Source organism: Corvus hawaiiensis, chromosome 3 (genome assembly GCF_020740725.1).
Source record: "Corvus hawaiiensis isolate bCorHaw1 chromosome 3, bCorHaw1.pri.cur, whole genome shotgun sequence".
Taxonomy (NCBI): domain Eukaryota; kingdom Metazoa; phylum Chordata; class Aves; order Passeriformes; family Corvidae; genus Corvus; species Corvus hawaiiensis.
Window position 1 is genome coordinate 7,161,399 of NC_063215.1, and position 25,921 is coordinate 7,187,319.

At 42.5% G+C, this 25,921-nt stretch overlaps 1 protein-coding gene across 3 annotated transcripts in view; it reads right to left on the minus strand.

Moving 5' to 3' along the window:
- EVA1A (eva-1 homolog A, regulator of programmed cell death) overlaps nt 1-25,921 on the minus strand; it is a 206,796-nt gene that overhangs the window by 119,809 nt on the left and 61,066 nt on the right. For all 3 annotated transcript variants that reach the window (XM_048299171.1, XM_048299168.1, XM_048299170.1), the window contains exon 3: nt 16,638-16,761. In XM_048299171.1, the coding sequence (XP_048155128.1) occupies nt 16,638-16,758 (121 nt within the window). In that variant the 5' untranslated portion in view covers nt 16,759-16,761. The remainder of the gene's footprint in view (nt 1-16,637; nt 16,762-25,921) is intronic.

Here is a 25,921-nt window from a genome sequence, read left to right on the forward strand (position 1 = left end):
AATAATTTCATTTTGCAGACCGATAAGTGAGGAGGTGTGACACTTGAGTGGTTTCTACATGGTAATATGGCAAGGGAAGGTAAAAGCCAATCCTCAGGAACCTATCTGACCCATGGAGCAGCCCTTTATGTGCCAAGCATTTATTCTATATCCCAGCAGCTCAAATGCAAACACAATCATGCTCCATGGCTTTTTTTTCACAGCACTTCTTCCACAGCAGATACAATAGAAGATACATTAAATTTGTTAATTATGGAAGCTGCTCTCACCTGTTGCAAACACAGATATGCAAAAGCTTGTCCCCAAATCCTTCTTGAAACGGGCACTCTTGCTCTTGTAAACACAGAACAATCACTCAGTTTACATCTCTCAAGAAGACTGGACAGTCATTTCATGAGAAATCACATGTCATTCCCTTCTCTTTACCATTATTATTTGGATTATGGGAACCTCTAGAGGTCCCAGCCTAGAACAGGCCCTTCCCATGTGTTCCTGCTAACACACCACAGAAAACAAACACTATTTTGAAAAGCTGAGTCTTTACAGCAAGAAATTTACATATGTGAAAGAAAAAGACTAAGAAAATGGAAGTGGCATAAAGAGACTAAAAAAACTGAAGTGGCATGTCTATGGACACCCCAGCCAACTCAGGGCACAGCCAGGAATATAACCTCAACCTGCCCAGCCTCTATAGAGTGACCTTCCAATTGCTTGTGTTATTTCCCATTTGAAATGTAGCCACAACAGCATCCAGATTGCTAAATGGAAAGGGTCCCATGGTAAAATCCTAAGCATGATCAGTCATTTGCTCTTGAATGCCTCTACCTGGACCAGGTCAAAGTTGTGCCATAGAGCACATGAGCATCAGCCAGTGCCTGGGGCTGCCCCTGGCCCTGTGTCACTTATTGGCATAGACATGATTTTTGTCCTTCCCTTACATGGTTCTCTGTGTCTAATATCACACATACAGACATATTTATGAGAACTTATGCAAAATCCATACTCATAAAACTACTCAGCAAATGAGAACACTAGCTAATAATTAGTTTATAAGTTAATACTTAAGTCTTTAGACCATGGCATTTAGCACTTAATGTGACTTTTTTTACTCTACTGTAACTCTAAGTTCAAGAATCATTTTTCCTTATTGGAGATGGAGGGTAGTTTTTCCAAGTTGAATCATAGAAGAATTTAGGTTGGGAGACTTCTCAGGAGGTCATCTGGTTTAATCCATGCTCAAGGAAGGGCTAATTTCTACCTTAGATTAGACTTTTTCAGAAGAAAGTGCATGGAGAAAACATGTATTATAGCAAAACAGGAGCATGCTGATTTAAAAGAAATATCCCAGAGCAAAATGACTCCTCATGCTCAACTTGGAAATTCCTACTTGAAGCCAAAAAATAGCCCCCTAAAAATAGCCTATTACTTGGTGATGAGAGCATCAACTGGAATGTGAAAACCCTGGTCCAAACCTTCACAGTCCAGATGAGAAGCTTAACCTTGGACCCTATTCCAGTACATAATTTTCCTTCACACTCTGCAGCCTTTTTACAAAAACCTCTGAACATTTCTAGGTTTTATCCCACTGCAGAGAAACTTTCAAACCTCTAAAATATTTAGTGAATTTGAAAACACTTTCTGATTCATCCCTCTAGAGGAAGACACAATTAAGACCTCACTCATTCATGGGAGGATGTGTGCAAAGAGCAGACATCCCTCAGCAGTACCTACAGGAATGAACGACGACCAGCTGAGTGTATAAAACAGTGGCAGGGATCAGAAATAGAAGCTGTCTGCAACTTCAGAGCATGTACAAAGAGAGAAACCTCAAATACCTGTGAAGACTCAGTGGTGGACTTGATAGTGTCAGGTTAATGGCTGGACTTGATGATTTTAGAGGGCTTTTCTAAACCAAATGGTTCTATTACTCTATGACCGTTTTATCTATTTAGGTATTTCATCTTCAATCACCATTAAAGCATCTGAAAGATTCACTGAACAGACCAAGGGGTTTCATCTTCACCTGTAATTGTCTCCCGTAGGAATTTTGTTCCTTCTATGAGGAAAATTAAATCAAAGCTTTAACCTGCCCATACAGTAGAAAACCTAACAGAGTATAATAAAACTTTATCGGCTTAACAGAATTTCTTTCTTCCATAGGGAAAAAACATGGATTCAAGCTAAGAGCACAAAGACACAAACTCTCCAATAGGACAAGCTATACGTAGTTTATGTTAAACCACTGTCACAGAAAAGAATACTTGTGACTGGCTGAAGTGGTTGAAATATGAAATAGGTGATTGAGTTTTTAAAAAGAACAATTATGAAGTCTCTAATGAGGGGGTCCTCTGTGAAGGTCTCATTTCTTACAAGGCACTAACTCAATTTCCTCTTTCAATTTGGTTACTATTAGCTACATCTCCCCATTAACAAGTATAACTGCTTAACCACACATCCTATGGTCTCATTTAAGGTCCTTAGATTATTTATTAAATTCTGCTGACCATTCAAAGTCAGGGCTTGTCATTTGGAAGCTTGCCTGGGATTTAAATACAAAAAATATTGCATTGAGCACAGTATACCCTGGGATGGACAGACATCAGCATCTTTGCTGAAGATCAGTCCAGCAGTCATAAGACAATTAAAAACAACTTCTTCCAGTTCCTAAAGGGCTTACATGAGAGGTGGAGAGGGACTTTTCACAAGGACGGGTAGTGATAGGACAAGGGGGAATGGTCTTAAGCTGGAGGAGGGCAGGTTTACACTGGATATTAGGAAGAAATTATTTACTGGGAGGGTAGTGAGGGACTGGAACAGAGAAACTGTGGCTGTCCCATCCCTGGAAGTGTTCAAGACCAGGTTGGATAGGGCTGTGAGCAACTTGGTCTAGTGAAAGGTGTTCCTGCCCATGGCAGGGGGGTTGGAACAAGAACAAGATGGTCTTTAAAGTCCTTTCCAACCCAAACCATTCTATGATTCCATGATCGTATGAACAACAAAACACTGTCTCTCACATTCGCCATTCTAACCCTCACAGCCGCTCTGGAAAGTTGTGTTCAGGGCTTGTGGGGAAAGCTGCCTGATGGAAGGCTCAAGAAATCAGCCTGGGGAGGTGAACCTGAGTGCAGGTTCCTTGGAAATAAGGAGAGTTTGTGGATGATGTGTTCCTGGTACACTGAGGTGTGGAGTAAGAGGGTTGTGCCACCTGAAACAGATGTCACCTCACAGTCACTGAATTCTGCCCCAGCAAACACCTCCTGGAGCTGCCAGTTCCCAAGGCTCTGGCTGAGTCCAAATTGGTTAGGGCTGCAGTTGCCTGGGCAGGCACAGAGAGAAGATACTGCTTTCTTAAAAGGAAGGAAAAAAGAAAGCATGAAGTGCACAGTAGTATTTCAGACTCTCAAAAGGTTCCCTAAAGCTTGACCACTGGAAAACAGGGAGTCTCAGTGTTTCTGGGCAATCTGATAGAAATCTGCATAAACAAACAGCTAGAAAGTGATGCTATGGAGGACACAAGTCCCTGGAATTATGTTGTACTTCATAGCATTGCCACCTCCATTTCAGCCAGGATGAACCCAAGCCAGACATTGATGGCTCCCAGGCACTGGATGACAGTAAGGACTGTGATTGATATTAAAAAAATGCAGAGCTAAGCATCATCCATATATTTACTGGTACTTCACACCATAATAGCCTTACATAAATATTGAAAAGAAGCAAGGCAGCGTAAGTGACATAAGAGAGCTGGGACTGGGAATAAATATGAATTTTTCTCTCTCACTCTCCCCAGCAGAACTGGCCTCCTACAGATCACTCACAATCTGGTCCTAAGCCTGCTCTAACTGTTACAGTCTGGATATAATTCAGGCCAAATGCAAACATTTGTATTAGTGGGTTTCATGTTTCACCCTGAAAAATTAAACATGCTTAAATGGCCTCGAAAAGGTGGCAGTGATATTCAGCAAATGGCTTACTCCACTCTAATCCCCCGTGCAGTCATTTGTAGGGCAACAGAGATTTACCATGATTAAGATATTTGCTAAGGATAATATCCCTTTTATTACTGCCTGGTTTCAGAGACACTGGCTTAAATATAAGCCAGTAGAGAGAACCCAAGGAGGGAACAGCTGCAGGCTTTTCTAGACACGTTTTTAAAGGTCAGTATATGACACAATTGTAACTTAGCTCAGACAATTACAGGGAAACAATTATAAATGTTTCTAATAGAAAAATGGTCTCTCTCAAACAGTAAAGTCAATAAGAAGACCTTTTGTAGTTATTGGATGTGTACAATAATACTAACCTGTATGACCAATAGTAAATATTTATCCAGTATCTTAAGAACATTTTCACTTATGGCTTACAAGAATTTTCTGAATGATCATTATTTGGAAGCTCAAAACTAAATGTAAATGCCTCAATCTCTGCAAGACCTTAGAGATAAAATCTCCTGAGGAGATTCTGCTTCTAACAAAATGATTAAGTGCATTAATGCCACCTTGCCTAAAATGATATTTTTGAACAGAACTTGTGGAAAAAATTATGAAATTTTGCTAATCAAAGTATTCGTACTTCACATAATCAGTGCATAATAGCTGACCCTATTTCCCAAATCAAAGAGCTGGAAATACATGTAAAGAGAAATCTGTTTTCTTCACAAAATCCTAAAGGACTTAAATCAGAATTGAGAATGTGAGCAAAGAAAGTGAATTTGTAAGAAACAGGGATGGTTTTGCCCAATTCCTTATCAGGTCAGGATTGTTTCCCACAGAAGACTCTCTTATCTAGGTTATAACTGTTAAATTAACGTGACTGCACCCAAGATGTCACTTCAGAACTAAACTGCACTCCATCTAAGCCAGTAATTTCTCTTTAACCCAATTTTTGCCTTGCTCACTTCCCCACTCAGCCACTCTCTCCACAAGAACTGTGTTAATGGCAGGTACATCACCAGTGTTCTGTGTCACTCTTCCCTCCTCCAGCTCCTACTGCACCTGTCAGGCATGGATTGATTGTAAAGTGGAACAGATGAAGTGCACAAGTGGAATACACAACCTTTTAGCAACCAGCTAAAATTCAACAAACTTTTACAGACACTATAAGACATCCCCAAGTAATAAAGATGTTGATAATTCAAGTGGTGAGATTTTGGTGATTTCAGCATGGTCTAGGCAGAATACTTACATTGAAAAGTCACCACATAGCAATTTTTTGAGTCATCCTAAAGAAAGAAGCCAAAGTAAGGGTTAACCTTGGAAATTTGAACTTTTTACTGTGGATGTAGTCACTCCAGACCATAATTCACTGAGTCACTGAGGATAGAAAGCACCTCTTTCATGGAGAATGTCTGGGTCAACTCCTTGTTCAGACCAGAGTCAACTAGAGCAGCAGGTGGCTGAGGGCCATACCCATTCAAGTTTTCAACACCTGAATGATTGAAACTTCACAACTTTCTTGGGCAAGTTGTTCCAGCTATCCTGTTAGTCATGTGAGAGATGACTGCAGTGAGTACCTGTTTCCATCTCTTCTGTGGGAACTAGGAAAATGAGTTTCCAAGACAGGAAACCTATTAAACACTAGGACAGACACCTCTAAGCAGCATCCTTGAATAAGAGTGCTGTTCACAGGACTGCCCATGAACAGCTCATCTTGGAGATATCCATTCAGGACCCTTCCTGGTAACCTGTGACCCCTGTTTTTATATTTTCTTTTTCTCCACAATCAGCCGATTTCCAGGAACTTCTGGAATATTTTCTGTAGAATACTTTTTATTTAGAGAATATTTTTAGGGATAATTACAACTAAGTCCATTCCATAATTAAAATAAGAGAGTGCATCTCAAAACAGTGAGAGCAAAGGTGCCTTGGACAACATTCACCGACTATTACACCCTGCAGAGAAGAAGACAATTGTAATAAAAGAGTATTTTCCAGTTGATGCACCACCTCAAACCTTTTTCCCAAGCTTCTACCCCTATGTTATGTATTTACTTACTTTTCATTTCAAGCAAGCATTTATTGTTTCAGTACTTTATCCTCTTTTGCTCTTTGAGAGATATAAGCAGGTTCTGGCCTTCAAGACCCTAAATGTAAATCAGAGATTCATAGAATCTTAAAATGGTTTGGCTTGGAAGGGACCTTAAAGATCATCCCATTCCAACCCCCTGCCATGGGCAGGGACACCTTCCACTAGACAAGCTGCTCACAGCCCCATCCAACCTGGCCTTGAACACTTCCAAGGATGGGGCAGCCACAGCTTCTCTGGGCAGCCTGTGCCAGTGTCTTGACACACTCAACGTGGAGGATTTCTTCCTAATATCTAATCTACCCTCTTTTAAAGAGTAGCTTTAGATGAGATATTTGTCCCTATCAGGGGACAAGTCAACATAGATTGGAAGTTTCTCCCAGTGGCAAATGCCTACTATTTAGACCAGTTCACATTGCAAAAAGCTCCTTCCTTTTTTGTTTTCTTCCAATTTCACTTAGGACATGCTCTTCATATCCCGAGTTCCAGAGCTTCCTCCTAATCCATGTGAACTTGCTACTAACGAGAACTTTCTGTTCGTATCAGGATGTGAATAAATCCATATCAATCCAGTCAGCATTCCCTTAGGCAGGGTTGGATGGAGGAAACCTTTCCAGAAGAGCAGAGGTCTCCAGAGTCCTCAAGTACAGCCCTTGCTATCACTTCCCCACAAGCATTTTACTAAGGGCTACCTGGTGACTCCCTCATTTCAAAGGAATCTTAAAAGGATTTCACCTTTAATTTGGAGCATTAAAAAAGTTGGAGTGTCACAAATTCATACATTTGCATGGAAATATCTTTTAACATTATTTCAGTTCAATTTTCCCTTGAGAAACTTTTTGTGAAGATGGTCTAATTTAAGTTTTAAGAACTGAAGTTTGCCACTCTCGGCAGCCTGGCATGCACCACTTACTTCTACAGGAGATAATCTGAAACTCTGAAAGGTACAATTCGGATGACAGTCCAGAATTATGTTAAATAGGCAGCCTGCCAACTTCAAAAGTGCCCTGAAAACTCAAGAGTGCCAAGTTTTGGAGGTCTGAAACCCTTTCAACAAGAAGATTGTTCTTTGCAAATGACCTTGTCAGATTCCTTTAAAATTACACTTCTGATGCACCCATCCAATTTGCAGTGTTTAAAAGGCACCTCTCCCCACTGTCACTTTCATTAGTCTGAAGTAGTTGTCCTTTTATATTCTGCTGTGGAAGGGTTAGCAGTGCTGCAAATTAACTGCTAAATTTCATTTCCAATGTAGAGTTCAGATGCACCTAGTTGCACTTTCCTGTTGGACAAAGAGGTATATGGTTATCTAAGGAGGAAAAAAGGAAAAAAAAATCAAAATATGTGCACTAGACTGTGAGATGGCAGTTAAAAATAACACCCGGGTGCCCAGGACAAATTTAATTCTCTTTCTATTTCTTCCATTAATGAAATTGGGCTGATTTTCTGAAGCAGCTGTGACTTACCGGTGCTCTGCTGCCTAAGCCTCTGCCTCACCATTTGTTAGTCCTGCTTCCAAGGACTGACTAAAGTTCAGTGAAATTTGACAGAAACATTGATTTGACAAATGTAGTGAAGTCCCTGTACATTTCTTAAGAACTGGTAGCCAATTTCAGAAGAGAGACAAACCAGTGCCAAAGCTGGTTGTAATCATTGCACTGTCCCACCAGTCAACCAGCATGGATTTATGACCTGTAAACCAGCCAACTAATAAACTGTAAACTTGGCCAGCTATCATGGACTTAAATCTGGACTAGCTACACCATAGGAGGCAACATGGGAAGCACAGCCAAAACTTTTGTACTCCAATGAAAAGATGGGAGAGATGCACTAAGGAAAAGTAACTTAAAGATGTATAAGGAAAAAGACATCATTAGCACCACTGCTCACAGCAGTTTTGTTTTGCCCTTCCAGTGATTGTATAAATCTGGATTAATGCTGCTTAAAGTTACTATTAAAATAGCTGAAAGGGAGAACTTAGTCTTATATCATTAAAATAGTCTTCTCCAGATGTTAAAATAATGGTGATAATAATTCTGACACAGGAACATTAAAAGGATACCTGATTGATATTTTTACATATAAACCACTGGGTTGTCTAAAGCACACAATATGAGAAAATGAGGTCTACTAGAGTAAAAGCTTGCTCACTACTGTCTAAAATAATTAAATACACAGTATTCCCTCAATGGCTTTGCCTAAGAAGAAAAAAAATGTAGCTGGGAGAAATACAGTAACCAAATTTTCAAAATTCATCATGAATGCTTTAGAAGTCCCAGTTCACAAAGATGTGAATAGGTGACAACCTCCAGTGCCTTTGAAGTAGTCAGAAAAATAAGTGTGTGAGAAGAGCTTGATACACCATTAGTATGATAAACCACTGAATATATCAGGAGATACCTGTTTTAAAAATGTAAAGTTAATTTGCAAACCAAAACTAGGACTGATATTGAAAAAATAATGAAGAAATTGGAATTGAATTGGAAAGAGTTTATTACCATGACAATAACCCAGCAAAGATTTACTCTTCTCTGCTTTTTTCATTTTATTATTTTTTCTAAAAGACATCTGTTTGAGGAGAAAAATTGATCTATATTTTCTGTCTTGAATAAGTCCATATATAGGACCTCCTGCAGAAGCTCTGTATAAATTTACTTCTCTGTTCTGTGAGTCCTACACTCATGGTTTAAACTGTGGAGTCAAAACAACAGATCCAGACTTGCACAGAAGTCAACCTTTGCAGCATCTCAGTTTGGTTTTAAGAATATGGCTCCTGGGACATGCTTTTCATCTCAGTTCTTCACCAGTACACCAGAAAATCTTGAAATCTGTTGTTCAGAGCTTGCAAACATCTACCATAGTAGGACTGTGTTGGGATTTAGACTTACAGGCTCCATTTTTCACAACTTGGTTTCCTCGTGTTCTGGTTAATCGCTCCAAGGACACTCCTTGCTTTTCTGAGGAGACTCCCAGATCACTTTGCCTCTGCCAGCAGCCAAAGCCATTTCTGACACCTGAAGGACCAGCCACCACACAGCCCTCCACTGTCAGCACAGAAAGGTGCCACAGGTGCCAGAGTGCCCAAGGATGGGCTGGATCTCCTGAAGATCAGGGGGAGCTCCTCCTGACACTGCTGTTGACCCACCTATCCCAACACTGAAAGACCATGGTCTAACACTTCCTTGTCCTTCACTTAAAATTCATTGATTAAGAAAAGAATATTGTTATCCCTTGTTTGTGTGGGTTTTTTCCCAGGATCCCACAGAAAAAAATAAATGACAAGGACAAAGAGGATCTGTAAAAGTCACAACTCTAGGATTTATAAAATTTAGGCAGATTTCAGAATTTGTCTTTTTTAGTGGTTCACATCTGGATACTGGAGACCTGATCCAGCAAAGGGAATCCTTATATCTACATGGTAGGAAACACCATGGTTTTTCACTGACTCCTTATTACATCAATCAGGGCTGACTGATTATGTTTGAAAGAAAAATGGGATTCTTTTTTGATTCTTTTTTTTTTTAACTCTCCAAGGTGCAGCAGCAGTTTCCTTCTCTGCAGGGGCAGGAAATTATGGTTATAATAAAAATAGTGTAATATAACTACATCAGTGATAATAACATATTTCCATTTATTATATTAGTTAATCTATTGTATTAATATTACAATCATATTTATAATTAAACTGACAGCAATCTCTGCATTTGCTGACAATGGAATCACACGTTCCTCTTAATCCTCCTCCTGGCAGTTGAGTGATTAATGTGCTACAGAGATAGGGCTATTTGACAGCTCCTGAAAATCTCTGTGCATCAACAGCTTAAAACAATATTAATCATTAGCATTAGCATTTCTCTGGCCCCAGTTGGGGGCTGATAGATCTGTCCTCTGTTATTTACAACGTTCCTTTATTTACACCTTTTCATCACCACAGCGGTTGCAGCCTGAGGTTTTATTGCCCTTATAAATTTCCACTCCCTGCACCACCTTAACAGTTTTGAAATAATACAGATAAGTAAGAGAGAGCTGGTGAATGCAGGAGGCAAAAGGCTCATTCTGTTGCCTCGGTGGCTGGGCCAGGGGGATGTGCCCATTAAACATTTCCAACCCCATCGTGCTGCTTTGGGAAGCCTGGCCCACCAAAAAGCAATGCAGCAAACAATGCAGTGAACTTCTCTTGCCACCAATAAACCTGTCTGATGAAGGAGATAAATGCTTTTCTGAAAGAGTTGATGACTACTGAATTACTAATCTATCCCAGCACTAAAATCAATCACCAGCATTAAAGCAACCAGGAATACATTTAGGTCCCTCTTTGGTCTCGTCTGAAACTTCTACAAAACCTCTGTGCTTTCTATAGCCCTCTGCCTTGCTCACAGTGTTTTACAAATTCTGTCTGGGGAATGAAAGCCTTGAGGATGTGTGATGAGATGAGGCTTTTCAGGCTGTGTTCACTGAATTTAACAGAAAAGGTGCAATCCCCAGCCAAGCAAAGCCAACAGCAAAGCCCACAGAAGATTCAATACTGAAGGAATGGGTTGTAGGGAAATTAAAAGTTGAACAAGAGGCACTCACTGCAAGCCTAGGTGGTCCTTCCAAAACCTCCTTTCCATAATTTTCAGCCAATTCAGCTGAAATCTGATGAGCAGACCCAACCATTTCACCAAGAGACATGGAATCACAACACAGAGCAGGACTCTTCACAGTTCTTTGATAGCTGGAGTAGCTCTGGCAACACTAACGGTATTCTGCTGTTTTCACAGGTTTTGAAGTATCCCTGGCAAAAAAATTACACATCCTCACCAAAAGGCAGACACTCCTGGGACACAGCATGGCAGCTCTATCTCTATATGATAGAGAGCATAAATTTGAAGATGGCACTTTTATCAGAAGGTGATCTAATTGGAATTAATTCCTAATTGATTTTTAAATTCAGTTGCTTTCTAATTAGAGTTGCCTGGGGCTGTTAAAAAAAATAAAGTTATCTGATTAAGATTTTGGTAAGGACATCAGGATTGGCAATTCCATGTTTGAAAAAAAGCCATTGACTTTTTACAAGAATTAACTGGGCTTCTTACATTTTTATCTCACATTTTATCAAATCTATGGTGAAGAGAATGAAAGCCTGTTCTCTTCAAAACATGTCCAGTCAATTCTCAGCCCAAAGGTTTTCCCAGAAATCAAAGCTACAGGTTCCAAACCAGAGCGAAGTGACCTCCCTCACCCCCCTTCCTCCTTCTAACCCCTCTCAAACTTTTGGCACTTTACCCTTTGCCAACAAACATAAGTTTCCTTCCCAGATACATTTCTCAGAGCCTTGATGTGCCTTTCCCAAATATGTTTTTGTATTGTTACAGAGGGATTTCAGCTGAAATTGGAGCCAAGGTCACAATCCAGGCTTTCTGAAACTTCAAAGGCTTTAGGCTTACATTTATGAATAGAAGGTAGAGCAGCAAAGTTTGGATTTACACTTTGTTACATCACTGGGATGGTTAGTACAGGGGGGGGTTTCATACCCACCATCCTTCAATTATCACATCCAGCTGCTTCACTCAGCATTTTAAAATGAAATAAAAATAATAATAATTCTTGAAAACATTGGATGGAGATTATCCCTCCCAGAGTCCTTGAAGTCATAAGCTAAAGTAGTAACTGCCCAAGAGAAAAGAGGGAAAATATCACTATAGCATTATGGGAAGCTGCAGCTTTAGGCTCTTCAGAGCTGAGAATTAATCAGTGTATCCAGGATGGTATGGCAATGGCAAAGGAGGACACAAGAGAAAGGCACTGTGTGGGGGTCTCATGGAATAAGTCAAATAAATAGGGTAGAAGCCCTCTCCTTTCTCAACAGCACTGCCAGCATATGGCCACTCAGACAACATATCTAAAGTATTCCCTCTGCAGAGCAGGGCAAACATTTATGCCCCCATTTTGTTCAGGGGCATTGACACTTTTGAAACAGCAAAGCCAAAAAATAACCAGATGACCAAAAAGCCACAACGAGCAAAGAGCTGCTGTGCAGGGACAGATGGATCTCTGCTGGTGCAACAGCCCAGAGCAGCGAGTAACCCCAGTAAAATCAGCTGCAATGGCATTGCTGGGGTGCAGAGAGGTGAAGTTATTTCTTCAGCATGACTTGGGCAGCCCCACAGATCCTGTTCCCAGCCAGGATTAGATCCCATAGCCCCTCCAGAAAGTCTGGCACACAAAGCAAATATTTCCTAGCTTACAATAACACACGGTCTTACACGGTTCTGTATCTCTGAAGTGAGGGGGATGAACAAACACTGAATTGTTTGAATAATATTGGTGAATCCAGATTTCAGTTAGAAGGAATTCATGTTAGACCAATTAAATAGTATGTCAATTCCCTCTAATTATCTGTTCCTGCAGCCCACACGGTAATTACACTTAATAGGTCTAAATCAAATCAGCATGTTACCTGGGAATTAATTGGATTTATGTGCATTTTTTTAATGATCCTGGATGGTACCCTGGAGATTGAAGTCCTCTGTGTGTTCAGGGTTTGATCCTAGGCTTCAATGTGCTTTGGATGTGGATCTCAGGATACATTGGCCCTGATAAATTGAATTCCCATTCCCTGGCACCGAGGCCCACTGGCGTGGGAACAGCATTCTCATCAATTTTTTTAGCTTCCAAAACAGGGTAGTAATACCCAGACTTTCCACTGGAAACCATCTCTGGCCAGTGCTAAATCCCAAACTACATCTACACTAGGAGAGAACAACTCCAGGCTTCAGTTCTGCAGCAACACATCCCCACCTTGAGCTGCAGGGACCCTGCAGGGGCTCTGCTGAGGCTGTGGACAGCAGGAAGATTTGCAGAGGCATCTCCAAGGTTAGAAGCAGAAGCTGTGCTGTGCTGAGACCTGTACTGTGCCTTTGAACATCCCCCCAAAGGGTGGTGCACGTTAGAAACTAAGGCACACATGATACAGAAAAATAAAATCATAAAATCATTGAGGTTGGAAGAGACCAAGATCATCGAGTCGAAATTTTGATCAAACACCACCATGTCAACTAGAAATAAAATCTAAGCCTCTATACATTTTGATGAATCTTGGCCCTCTAATCACATAGCAGTTTTAAGTAAATCTCCCTTGTCCGAAATTGACACAGAACAGAGCATTTTATTGATCATTTCTGATCTCCTTAAACATCCTAAATTTTAAAATTGAAAGTACACACACATATAGCGTATTTATTTATTTACAGGCACAGAGAATATGCAGGACTGCCAAACTCCTGACACTTAAAAGCAGTTCCATGCGCATATCTGAGTCCTATACATGCAGGATGAGTGTCTATCAGATCCCAGATCCATCTATTGGATCAGAGGGAACTGTGAATAGCACAAAACTTCCCAAAAAACACACAAGAAAATTCATTTCTCACTGCTTCTAGTTAAGTATGCACTTCTCTGAACTATTTCTTTTAATTTCTAGAGGAGGTGAGCCACAATACTTCTGCACAACTTTTCCCTGCTTCCACTGAAAGCAGTCTCGGAGGGATGAGTACAGGAGACATACCCTCATTGCCCTCTCCCCCAGAGCTCCACCATCTGAAAAATCTTTGTCTTTCAGGTTCAGCATGATTTACGGTCCTCCATCTCCTTGAAATTCTGCCCACAAGAAACCAAAATAGCACCCTGCCTTGTGCATGAACCCCACACAGCAAGCGAGCATCGAAACCACTCGATTTCAAGCGCAGGGGACTGTCAGGGAGACATAACTGCAGTGACAGTGGCTCGAGGGGGTGACTGCACCGTCTCGTTATTCTTCAGCAAAGGTACAAGCAAATGCCACTAACTTCAGTTTTGCTTTCTTTGAAGGAAGTCTTTCTCTTTAGATAACTACCTCTGTTCAGGGGCCCTTTGAGGCTCCAGCATGACTCTGACAGTGGGAGGGCTGGGCATCCTTATTTTGTACTAAAGATGTCCTGTCTAAACTCTACAGGCCACTTCCCAAAGTGCCTCTAACACCTGTATACAAAAAAAATCACATTCATTTTACCTAGATAGGTGCTAACCAAAACAACTTCTTCAGTGACATGATCACAACAGGCTCCTTCAATAAGCAACAAAAAGAAATTTCTATCCCTATCAATTCAAGACAATTCAGACCTTAAATAGCTTCTTATTAAGGTATCTCTGTTACGTCTGCTGTTAAGAAAGACAAATTCAGAAACAGAACCCAAAATATTGTATTTGTTTTTTGATAAAGTTATGGATCAATCCCTGTGCCAGGCACTGAGCTCTTCACAAAGACTCTCTGATTACAACTCTGTGTGCTCAGACTTTCTGGAACAGTTCAACACAGTTTTGGGGTTCAGCCTTTAAGCATATATTCACTTACAGCTCACAGACAATACTCAAATAGTCAGTAACCCAAAAAGCCAACCAAAATTTCTCATGGTCCTGTATTTTGCATTCTATGGATGCATCATTCCTCAGTCCCCTCATTAGCCTTCTCCCTACAGAAAGGTGGAAAGGCTTATTGAACTCACAACAGCACTAGGTACTGTTTGTGAGACTCAAAATTAACATTTTGAATTATCAGGGAAAGCCTGACCATGACCTGGTGTCTCTGGGCAAAGCTAATTCTCATGTATTTCAAACACCATTGTTGACCTAGTAGGTTCTGATTAAAAGTTTGCCCAATCACTAAGAAACAATAATTTCTGTCAGATTACCCTGTTTCACCCTGCAAAATTGGAGCTGCCTGAAAAATGTCTTGGGGAAATGTTTTCAAGCAGCTTCCCCTGCTCCCTGTCAGGAAAATCACCTACTCTACACACTGACAAACTCCTTCTTTTCTACCATATCCATAATTAGCAAAGAATGCCAAGCCATAAATATTTATGCACAGATGGGTCCTGAAGTACCTTCAGAAGGTCAGCACAGGCCTCAATAGTCAGATTTTTCAAGCGAGCTTTGATATAAACCCTGCAGGTTCAGTAGGACTTGTCAGAACACCCTGCTAATCACCCCTCTCAAAAACGATGCATTTCTCACCCAAAATGGGATGTTACAATCACTCGCGAAAATCCCACAACAACTGCAGGTGCTTCATTACCTACTTCTGATTTGAATTCCTCACAGATCTGGCCAGATCGCCTCACTTCATTAGCACAGGTCTCTGCCTGCTGGGGCAAAAAGTCTTATTCTGTGCTGCTGCTGGCAAAGTCTGAGTGTTTCTGCTTTTGTTTCAAACCTTTTCTGAAGTCAGATCTGTTTTTCTCCCTTGTGCAAATGGTCCTTTTTTGTTTCTTCCCCAAAAAATTTTGCTGATGTGATGCCGGGACCATGTTAGTTATGTCATCTAAAAAACTTGAGGCTGGTCTGAAATGCTATGTCCAGGCTAATTGCCATGTCCAGGTAATTCATAGAATCATTAAGGCTGGAAAAGACCTCTAAGATCACGAAGTCCAACCATTAACCCAGCACTGCCAAATCCATTGCTAAACCATGTCCCTAAGCACCACATTTACACATTTCTGAATACTTCCAATCACAGTGATTCCACCACTTCACTTGGAAGGGTGGAACAGGGCAGTTTGTTCCAATGTTTGACCATCCTTTCAGTAGAGAGATTTTTCCAATTTTTAGATCCTATCTAAAGCTCCCCTGGTGCATCCTGAGGCCATTTCCTCCTATCATTTGTTACTTGGGAGAAGAGACTGACCCCCACCTTTCTACAACCTCCTTTCAGATGGTCACAGAGAGTGATAAGGTCCTCCCTGAGCCTCCTTTTCCCCAGGCTAAACAACCCCAGCTCCCTCAGATGCTCCTCATCAGACTTGTGCTCAAATAGAAACAGGTCCTGTTCTCCAGCTGACATCAGCTGGCACAGTTTGTCCACATCAAACATGATCCACCTCCACACTAATGTGTTTGCTTCCAAAGCCCTGATGGAGAATGGTGTCTAGGCTGTGCTAACTCCCCTGCTGGGGCCAGGAATTGGTTGTCCTGAGCCAAAGCAGCACTGGGCTCACTCCTCTGCAGCACGCATGACTGCACTCCCAGTATCCAGCCCCATTTAATTTCAACACAGCTAATGAGATCATGCAAAACACAGGTTAACATTTCCCAGCCTGATCTGGGAGCAATTAAAAGCTGGCTTATGGCATGGCGTGGGCAGGTGAGGTTCCCATCACACCACCATCACCAGGGTCTGCCTGAGGCACCCAGCTCTGAAGGAAGTAAGGAGCTCCCACTGCCTCTGGAGGGGCTGGCAGAGAGGGGACAGAGAGGGTCCCTCTACCCCACCAGGGCAGGAGAGTCGCTGCAGAAGGGGGCAGGAGAAGCCCACCCACTGCTGACAGCATGAGCTCAGTGCTGGTAAAGGCTGGCACTGGCACCTGCAGAAACAGTCTGCAGCTCAGGCTGCTGGAAAGCAGGAAGGAGATGGAGCAGCAGCATCCCAGCAAGGCAGCAAGTGAGGGGGAAAGTGGAAATGCCCCACACCAGGGGTTATCTTACACTGAAAATAGAGGTGGAAGGGAACAAGTCCTAGAAGGCCTCTCTGGTGAGTATTAAGTATGAGAATGCCTTGGTCTCAACAGAGCAAACAGACTGGATAGAGAAACACTTACTTGGCCTACACTTGTACCACACAAGGAGGTACTTGCCAGTCCCGGGGCACGGATCCATCCCGAACAGCCGGCTGTTGACAAGGAACTGGCAGCTCCGCCTGTCCTGGCACTCATCCAGCATCTTCTGCAGCCGGGAATGCACACAAGAAACAGAGAAACAAAAGCACATCAGTGTCCCCACTAAAGGGAACGTCAAACAGAGACAAACTGGAGAAAGGTGAGGCCATCCTTGCCTCCACAACCAGCCCTGGCACAAGGCAGGTGATGGTTCTCAACACAGTGAGTACCACAGGAGCCACGGACTCAGTGCTCCTTGCACTGTTTTAAGGAGCAGGTTTTCATCCCCTTGCATGGGTGCAAAAGGGAGGACTTGCACTGGGATGGTCACAGAGATTTTGAAACATTTGCATGCCTTTTAATCATAATATAAGACAGTACAGTCCCAGGAAAAGCAGCTTTGAGGATATGGATCCACCTTGATAGTTAAAAGTAAAGACTCAAACTCTATCACCACCAATCTGCTTTAGATTTCTCTGGAAATGCACAATTTCAAGAGAGCTCTTGTCTCAGTCATATAAAAGCTGGTACAAATATATATGTATATAAATTGCTGGTATTCCAAAAATTAGTAGTTGTGGTGGAAACACTGTTATACAGCCAACTTAGTCATTTTTTAATAGGGTTCTTTCCTCTTCCCCCATGATTATCACATTCTTTTAGCTAAACTCAGGAAGGGGCTGTGAGTCAGAGGGTTCTGTCACCACTGGCATTTTGGGTCCTACCCCCTTGTCTGCTTTTCCTCTAGCACTTGCTCCCCACTCTCTCATTCATAACACTCACAAAAACTCCATCTCAGAATCCACAGGGGCAAGGCATTCTGTCTCCTGCTAGAAAATAGCTTCATTAAGGAAGATTAATGGTTTCTTTTAACCCTATGATCCTCTAAAGCAGTGGTGTGGGGGAGAATATTATTGAGTGGGGCAGTAATTAAGTTTTAAATTCAGCTGGATGGCTTCGGTGGTATTTATGTACTCCTGGAGAGCCCCTAAAGTGCTAAAATTACCATAATGTTTGCCTGACACACATGAACCTGTCAGAGCATTTTGAGACCTCAGAGCGAGGTAATCCACCAGCCTCATTAAGTCCCTGTGATACAGAGCTGTGAATTCCAGCCCCAAAACAATTAATTTTCACTTGCAAGGAGGCACTGGAAAATCCTTCCTCAGAAATTCCCCATGACTTCCCTGGTCTCTTTTGTCTTCTCTCTGTTCATTTTTCTTACACCCACCTCGATATTTAGGCTTTCCCACAATCTTCTCCCTGTGCCATTAACATAAAGGCTGCTCCTGCTCTACCATGAGCAACCCAAACCAATTTTCTCTCTTCTTCAGTGACTACTTTCTATTTTTGAGTTCTCCCTGAACATAATATATAGAATCTTTAGCATTATAACTCTGAATGTTATGGTCTGAACAACAGCTGTTCCAGTTTCAAGTGCAATTTGAAGCTGCCTCATTTGCGGTTGCTCATAACTTCCTAAAGCTTTCACTTTTTGGGCTGACACATGCAAAAATTCATGCCTGCCTCAAGTCTGACCTTTATTTTAAAGTTCAAACTAAAACAATCCAGGCCTTTTCTAGCGGGCAGAGAACATATGCTGTTGTTTTCCACTTACAAAGATAATAAAATGCAGGCATCTCGTTTAAAAATACAGGGTTTAGGATGGAAAGGCTGAAAGGTGAACACTGAAGGAGGTGCCCGGGAGCACTAGCCCCAGCTTGACCGTCACGTTAAAATGCAGAGAAAAAGCATACTCTTTCCTCTAGGCTCATAAGGGTTGGCTGCTCACTCAGCATGTGAAATTTAATTTAATGCAGAATCCAGTGAGTTGCAAAGGAATTTAAGTGAGGATCCAGCGCAGATATCTCTTTTCATCTCAAAAAGCAAAGAACAACTAGAAACAGCTCTGGAGGGCTACACGTATGGAGAGAAATTCTGTCCAAATCATTGTGCACCTGAAAGGATTGACTGGCACTAGACAGCCATGGCTGTGCTTACACACAACTAGAGCTAAGAATATGGAGCAAAGGGAAAGAAGAAGCGCCCCAAATGTTTCCTTTCCCTCTAGAGAAGCTTTCTTCCCTCAAAGGCAGTACACTTGGGGTTTTTATCTACAAACCTGTTCACAGCAGACAGGTGAGCATTTCAAGAGCCTTCAGTGCTGTGTAATGGATGCTATTAGAACTGGTTGGAAAACCTGCCTGGGTTTCAGCAGAGACCAAGACAGGCCAACAAGAAAACAACTTTGAAAACCTCAGCTGAGATACCTGGGCAGCACTTGCTCATCTGTCCTTAGGCTCAGCACCAGGAGCAAAGGCAACAACTCACTGACCTCAGGAACCATGGACAAGGGCAGTCTTCAGGTATTGCCACTTTGTCTTGGCTCTGCTCTAACGTTTGGCAGCTCTTACTTTTTCCTTGTATTCTACATAAGTGAAACCTCCTGAGTTTACTTCCTGTGGTATGCAAAGGGTGGAAAAGGGCAGCAAAGAACAAAGCCCTAGGGAGAAATTAGTAACTAAATTAAGGAGCAAAAGTCATCTATGTCATTGTGAGACCACGGAAAAAAAGTGAAATGTTCTTGGGGTTCAGTGTGCCTTTTACTAATTTGTTGTAGTGTTTAGCTACAGTTTCAATTTAATTTGACAATAGCCATGTCTCTGAGAAGTTTCATAGAGGGAAAGAAATCAATATTTCCTTTTCATTCCCATAACTGTATTTTACCTCCCCCAAAGGGCAATATTCTTCCTGAAAATATAAAAAAAATCATTAAGATTTCTGATTTCCTGTGCACTGAGTAAAGTCTTATGCATAATGAAATATATCCATAAAGAGTAAAATAAAAAAAAAATATGTTCAATCCTCAGTGAAATACATCAAGAAAAATGCAAAGAAAATTAGCAGTAGTTGACTCTGCATTTTCTTGATTAAAAACAAAAATAAAAATAAAGTTGTTACACTGGTCTTAATGTTAACTTAAAAACTTGCACATATAATTTTTACCTATCCTTGTGTGTTGGGTTGACCCTGAGTTGATGGACAGTCTTTAAGACCAATTACGCTTCTCACAATTTACATATTTAAACCGCACGGAAAGGCGGGACTTCCCCTTTTTTGGTCGGAGCTCGCCTGCTGGAAGGTGGGGGGGCTCCGAGCCTCCCGGCCCCGCTGGGCCGGGCCGGGGCCACTGCCCCTTTCCCCCTTTCCCAACGCTGCGGCACGGACCCTGGGTCACTGAGGGGGACTGTCCCAGAGCCGCAGGCAGCTAAAACCAGCCATGGACTGCTCACAGCTAAACCCATCCAGCGCGGCTTCTGGGGACAGGTGGGTCCCTCTCCCCTCCATGCGGAGCCGGCGGAGTCAACGGGAGCCGGCAGAGCCTCCTATCTGCAGCCAGCACACTTCGTGCTGAACTGAAGAGGACACCACGCAGCCAGCAGCACAGAGGGAGCGAGGCTTTCCCCACCGTAAAGCCCGAACAAGAACACTCTTCAACGTGGCGGCTTCAGAGTCAGAGAGAAAGAGAAGTGAGTCACGTGGGACGGAGCTGAGCATGGCGACGGGAGAAAAGAGGGCGGTGCCGCGATTCTGGCGCGCAGCTTAAAAGAAACCTTCTTGCATGCCGTGGTAAGAAACTGTAATACCACAAACTGTTTGTCTCTTTAACCCATTTGAAGAACATGGGGGGGGGGGGGGGGGTGGAGAATCAACGTGTGCCTATGAAGTTTGTGAAGAGTGCCTATGCCAGGCTATATAGAAGTAGTAAGAGGCTGTTAGAGACTTGTGGCGAAGAAAAGCCTCTGTGTGCAGGCCAAAATAACTTATCCTTAAAAAGATGAATAACCCCATGTGATGGCCCATGTTCTGTAGTGTGAAAGAACTGTGAAATTCTTCATGGGAGAGATGTTCTACACATAGCAGACTGTTTGTTTCCGGGCGGGTCTGCTATTGGTGGCAGTTTGGGAACCACGTGCAACTGAAGGAAAACCCTTTTTTCCTTAAGCATAAGAGAGAGACTTTTCAAGAACTGCAACACTGACTAACATCCCATGTTCTGTTATCCCTTGTGTGAGCTGGATAAAAGGAGAGAAGTGCTGGAAAGAAGGGGGGAGGGGGGGGGGGAATTTACTTTAATTTTGTTTTGTTGTTTTCTCTTTACTTTTAATTCTGTTAGTAATAAAGCTCTTTCATTGTACTGCAACTGTTTAAGGTTTGTGCCTGCTTTGTTTTTCTCCTAATTCTTATCTCACAGAAGGAAAATAAGTAAATAATGAATATTTTGAATCAAAACCACTACACCTTGCATGCACAGAAATCTTCTTTCCCATTGCTTTCACCAGTATGTGCTATGTACCATCATCTTTTTAAACACTGTGCAGAACATGTGTGACCAGATGATCCCCAAAGGTACAGTTCCCTGCAGGTCCAGGGGTTCTGGTATTTACCAGAAGTCAAGAACTTGGCTTTCTGGCCTTACTCTCAAAAATCATATGTCAAGGCAGTCTCAGAGCTCTGGCAAATGTCAGATGTTGTTTCTGAAGTATTTACAGATGATCAGCTATGCTGACACCAGGAAGGCTGGGAGCTCACTTGGTAGTGAGGGAATGTCTTGAGCTCACATGGTTTTTGCTCAATGGATGGAAAAATGTAGGCAATTCATTCGTTTCCTTGTTGTTCTGGTAGTCACTGTCAGCTGTAAAAGTGGGAAAACACAAAACCAAACAGAAAGAGACCCACAAGCAATCCGAACTTGCACAGGAATAGCAGTAGGCCCCCACAACCCTCCCTAGCTGGGACGTACAATCAGCTCCTTATGTCTCCGAATCTGGTAGGCCCCCGACTAAAGCCAAAAAAAGTCACCTCGGATTAGATTATATTATAAAAATCACTCCAGCTGAGGAAGGTGGAGGAGGAATTCAGGAATTCCTGTGTGGCGTGAAAGGGGAGGGAAGAACATTAATTGCACTGTGCCATTTTATAATTGCATTACAGTGGTAAATCAGGCCTGAGGGCTGACAGCCAGTGCTCAGGAGGGAAGTTGCGGCTGTTTAAACCCATTCCAGTCCCTGGTTCATGACTGAGCTAAGAAGCTGCAAGATTTAGAGGAGATAAGAGAGCAAGAAATGTGAATTCAAGTAAAACAAACACTAATCTAACACCTGTGATTTATGCCCTGGATTAATCTCCCTGCGGTGACGTGGGTCTTAAAGCAAGGGCAGCCTCAAGCTCAAAATCACGTCTTACTAGTGGCCACTGCAGATGAAACACATTTCTCGTGCTCATTTTGTTGTGCTCATTAGCTAAGTAATTGCTTGTGCTCATTAGATAACAACCTCTTAAATGTGGAGCTGGACGTGAGCTCTTGCAAGGAGGCCATCCCCAGCCATTCCCAAGGGTACACTCGTTTTTAGCCTGTCTCTTCAAATCACTCTTCAAGAAGTGCTTCCCCTGCACGAGTAAAACAAACCACAACTGAGCTTAACACCCAAGGCAACTAAACTTACCTCAGTTCTTGGTCCCTCGGAGCAATTCATTGATTCACGCTTAGGGTGAAACTTTGGACCCATAGAAGCCAATGGTGAAACTCAACAGGAATGAAGACTTTGCCACGGGGCTGCTCCCTGTACAGCCTCCATCTTCAAAGGAGCATAAGGATGACTGCGGGGCATGTCAGTCATGCATTAAATTACAGAGAGGAGCCCAACTAAATTGCCCAAATTGTGTGTTGCTGGGGAGAGTAACTCACAGAGCAAGCTGCATGAGTGTATAAGAGCTGCGTGCAGTCAAATGAAGATGGGCAGAGATTTGTACTAAGAACTTTATGCAAGAAGATACCAGTAATTTTATGCATTTTTAGGTCAAATTCAGTCCATGCATGGCCATTATGGCAGAGTTACACCAACACTTACATTGGTGCACCTTCAGAGTTTTTGCAATGGGAAGACCTAAGTACAACAAACAAGGCAGAAGGAACTCTCACTACAGCACAGTGCATTCATAATGCCTTCATGTCACATTTCATTTGAATTTTGATACTCTTTTATGTACCCTTGAACACTGGTAATACTTTAAAACACTCTATAAACTTAGTGCTTTCAAGATGAAAACTTATTTACAGGTCCTGTTTCTGAAGACTGAACATTCATCTCTATTCATTCATGCAAATTACTGAAGTCCATGGAGCAAGAAGATTTTCCAAGAATCAGCAACAGGGAAGCACAGACTACATGAGGAAGTGAAATCCATGCTGATGAGGTGCAGGTTACCTGCCTATGGCTTCATCAGGCCACCTTCCCAGCCTGCTCCTCTAGAAACTCGTTCAGCTTTGCCCAAATTACTGCATTCCACCTGTGCATCACTTGAAGAAGAGATCAAAGGCCCTGAATCCTGATCTATAGCAGGTTTTAGTGCTCTACTAGCTATGTCCTATTGCTCTCCCTTGGACCTTGCAGTGCTCACAGCAGAGTCAGCAGAAGAGAACTATGCCCATACATTTGGTGATTCACATAAACATGCCAGACTGTGAAATAGAGAGCTGAAAACTGGGCATGCATTCCCTGTCACCAGCTCTGCTATGGGAGGAGTAAATGCCAGCAGGACAGTAGAGCAGACACCACTGGGCTGGGATGTCAAAACACCAGCAGGATTCAACAGTGCTCCTCTGGCAGGGTCTTGAAAGAGCCCAGAAACAGAGATTCACAAAGAGCAGGAACATGTTCACCGAATAGAAGGACCCAATAAAAGCTGCAGTACAAATATCACCTAATTAACATTACCTACATTTCCTAACAGTAGGAAACTTAATCTGTATGCAAGGTCAACTTCAAAGGGAGAGGAGGTCTAAACTGAAGAAATGCAAAAGGGTGCATAAACAAAAGTCATGGGATTAAAGAAAGGGAAAGCTTAAAACACAAAGTGGAAAAAAATCCCTGAGAGCAAACTATTACACTGTCAAGCACGGTCTTAGTGGCAATGATGGAAGCCCCATGACTTGGAAAGTTTAAATTTAGAGTAAACAAAGCATTAGGAGGCTTACACCCCGGGGAGCAGTCCTGCCTCATCAGGGAGACAGGCTGCACTGGCCGCCTCTGCCTCCAGTGCCTCTTCTCCTGCAGGACATAATCACTCTGCTCTGATGAGCTATTTCAGTCAAACCAAAGATTTCAAAGACACGGCAATTTAGAGATTGTCTATGACCTCTGCATCCAGCAGTTCTACAGCAAATAATTAGCTGGGGGAACCACTTGCCAGAGAGTTCTATTTCAGGCAAGATTCATGAATGAAGCTGCACCGGTCCTGTGATTTATAACAGCAACTTTGGCAGTGCAGTAACCTCTTCTGGACCCTGAGCTCACTGCTCCCCATCCTCTGCAAAGTAATTAATATGGTCTGAAAAAGAGTTTCCCAAACTGCTCTTTAATTCACTGAATTTTTGAGACTGAAACTTTCCTTCTTCAAACTGCCTAGAAACCGTGGAGGTCTAATATGCAATATAACAGTGGGTTCTCCTCCCAGTGGTACTGATGACCATTATTCTTCCTTTCTACCAATTTCTTCCTTCTTTCCCCCTGACCATCATCATTCTATAGATGTTAAGAGTCATGAGAAAGGGCCCTTTCTCATGTTGAGGCCTCTTAGGTGTGTGACATCAGTGGGACCGTGCAATATCCAGTGACTGGGCATGTCAGGAGCCATTGTCCTTGGCCTGCCAAGAAAGCTGGAGCAGTTGGGAATGTTTCCTTCTACTTGGTATTTTACTTTTAATCCAGAATAATTGGGGAAAACAAAATCCACTTTGGAAAGAGCAACACCAATCCTCTCTTTTTGTGATCAACAGCTGGCCTGTGCTTTGAGAGCCATTTCTGGAAAGCTCATCTCATCTTTCTATCAGTGAAGAGTCAGCTCACTTTTACTTCTTTTTTTTGGTTTCACAGAAATCTTCCTGGTGGGTGAAAATAAAAAAAGGGGAGGAAGGGTTCAGGGAATTCTGTGGTCAGCATGCAAGGAATCTGCTCCCTTTTGTAGGGCAGCTGGAGTGACAGCAGGAAATGGTGGCAGCAAAGGTGTCCTGTCTCTCGCCCAAAGGACAAAAGGAAATACCACATCAGCAGCACTGGTGATTCTTGTCACCAACGACTGGTTGTCCTGGAGAGTGTTGAAAGAGACCCAGGGCACAGGCCATGCCCACAGGCCCTCCCCAGATTAGCTAATCTTTTTAAAGAGAGTCAGGATTCAGCTCCGGAGCACCTTCTAAGCACAGCTCCTCTTGGGGAAACGAGTCACACTCACACGGTCAAACGTTGCCCTTGAAAGAGCATTTATCTTGCTAATTTCAGTACCTGTGCATATTAAGAGAGAAGTTAGACCACAATGTTGTTGATAAATTTCAGGGGGCAGAAGCACAACAAATTAAGTGGCTCTCGAGGGCTTTCTGTTTTCCTTACAAATAAGCTGTGGTTTTATTTTCTGCCAATTTATCAAAATGAGAAAATTGCAGGTAATCAGCTGTAAAGTGTAATATAGTTTTGTGGTAATAAGCAATAATTTTAGCCGACCATTAGACATTCTTCCATATAGGCCTCGAGTGATTAATTGCTGAAAACAAGTGGCATCAGAAATACTGATCCAGAATTCATCCTTCCAGTACATAAGGGGGGCTTACAAGGGGCTTACAAGAAGGGTGTTCAGTCATACAACAAGAGGGAAAGGCCTTGAGGTGAAGAAGGGCAACTTTAGATTATATATTAGGAAGAAGTTCTTTACTCAGAGAGTGGTGAGGCACTGGAACAGACTGCCCAGTTCTGGCTGTCGCATCCCTGGAAGTGTTCAAGGCCGGGTTGGAATGGGCTTTGGGCAACCTAGTCTAGTGGAAGGTGTCCCTGCCCATGGCAGGGGATGGGAACAAGATGATCTTTAAGGTCCCTTGTAACCCAGACCATTCTATGAATCTGTAATGATTCTGTGAATGTCCAAATTCTTTATGCATTTGGAAAGCTCCCACTGAATCAGACATTACAGTGCTAGAATAACAGAAATGTGTAGTCTGGGGTCACTGGGTCACTGCCTTAATGTCTTGGACATGCTCTCCCAGGTGGTCTGTGTTTCATTCCGTGCAAAAACAAGTGACTAAAGCAAGGAATCCTGGCAGCCAATCTCATAAAGCTGAATTAGTAGAGGTTGTCTCAGTGCAATCAACTCTTTCTTTTCCCTTTTTAACACAGAAA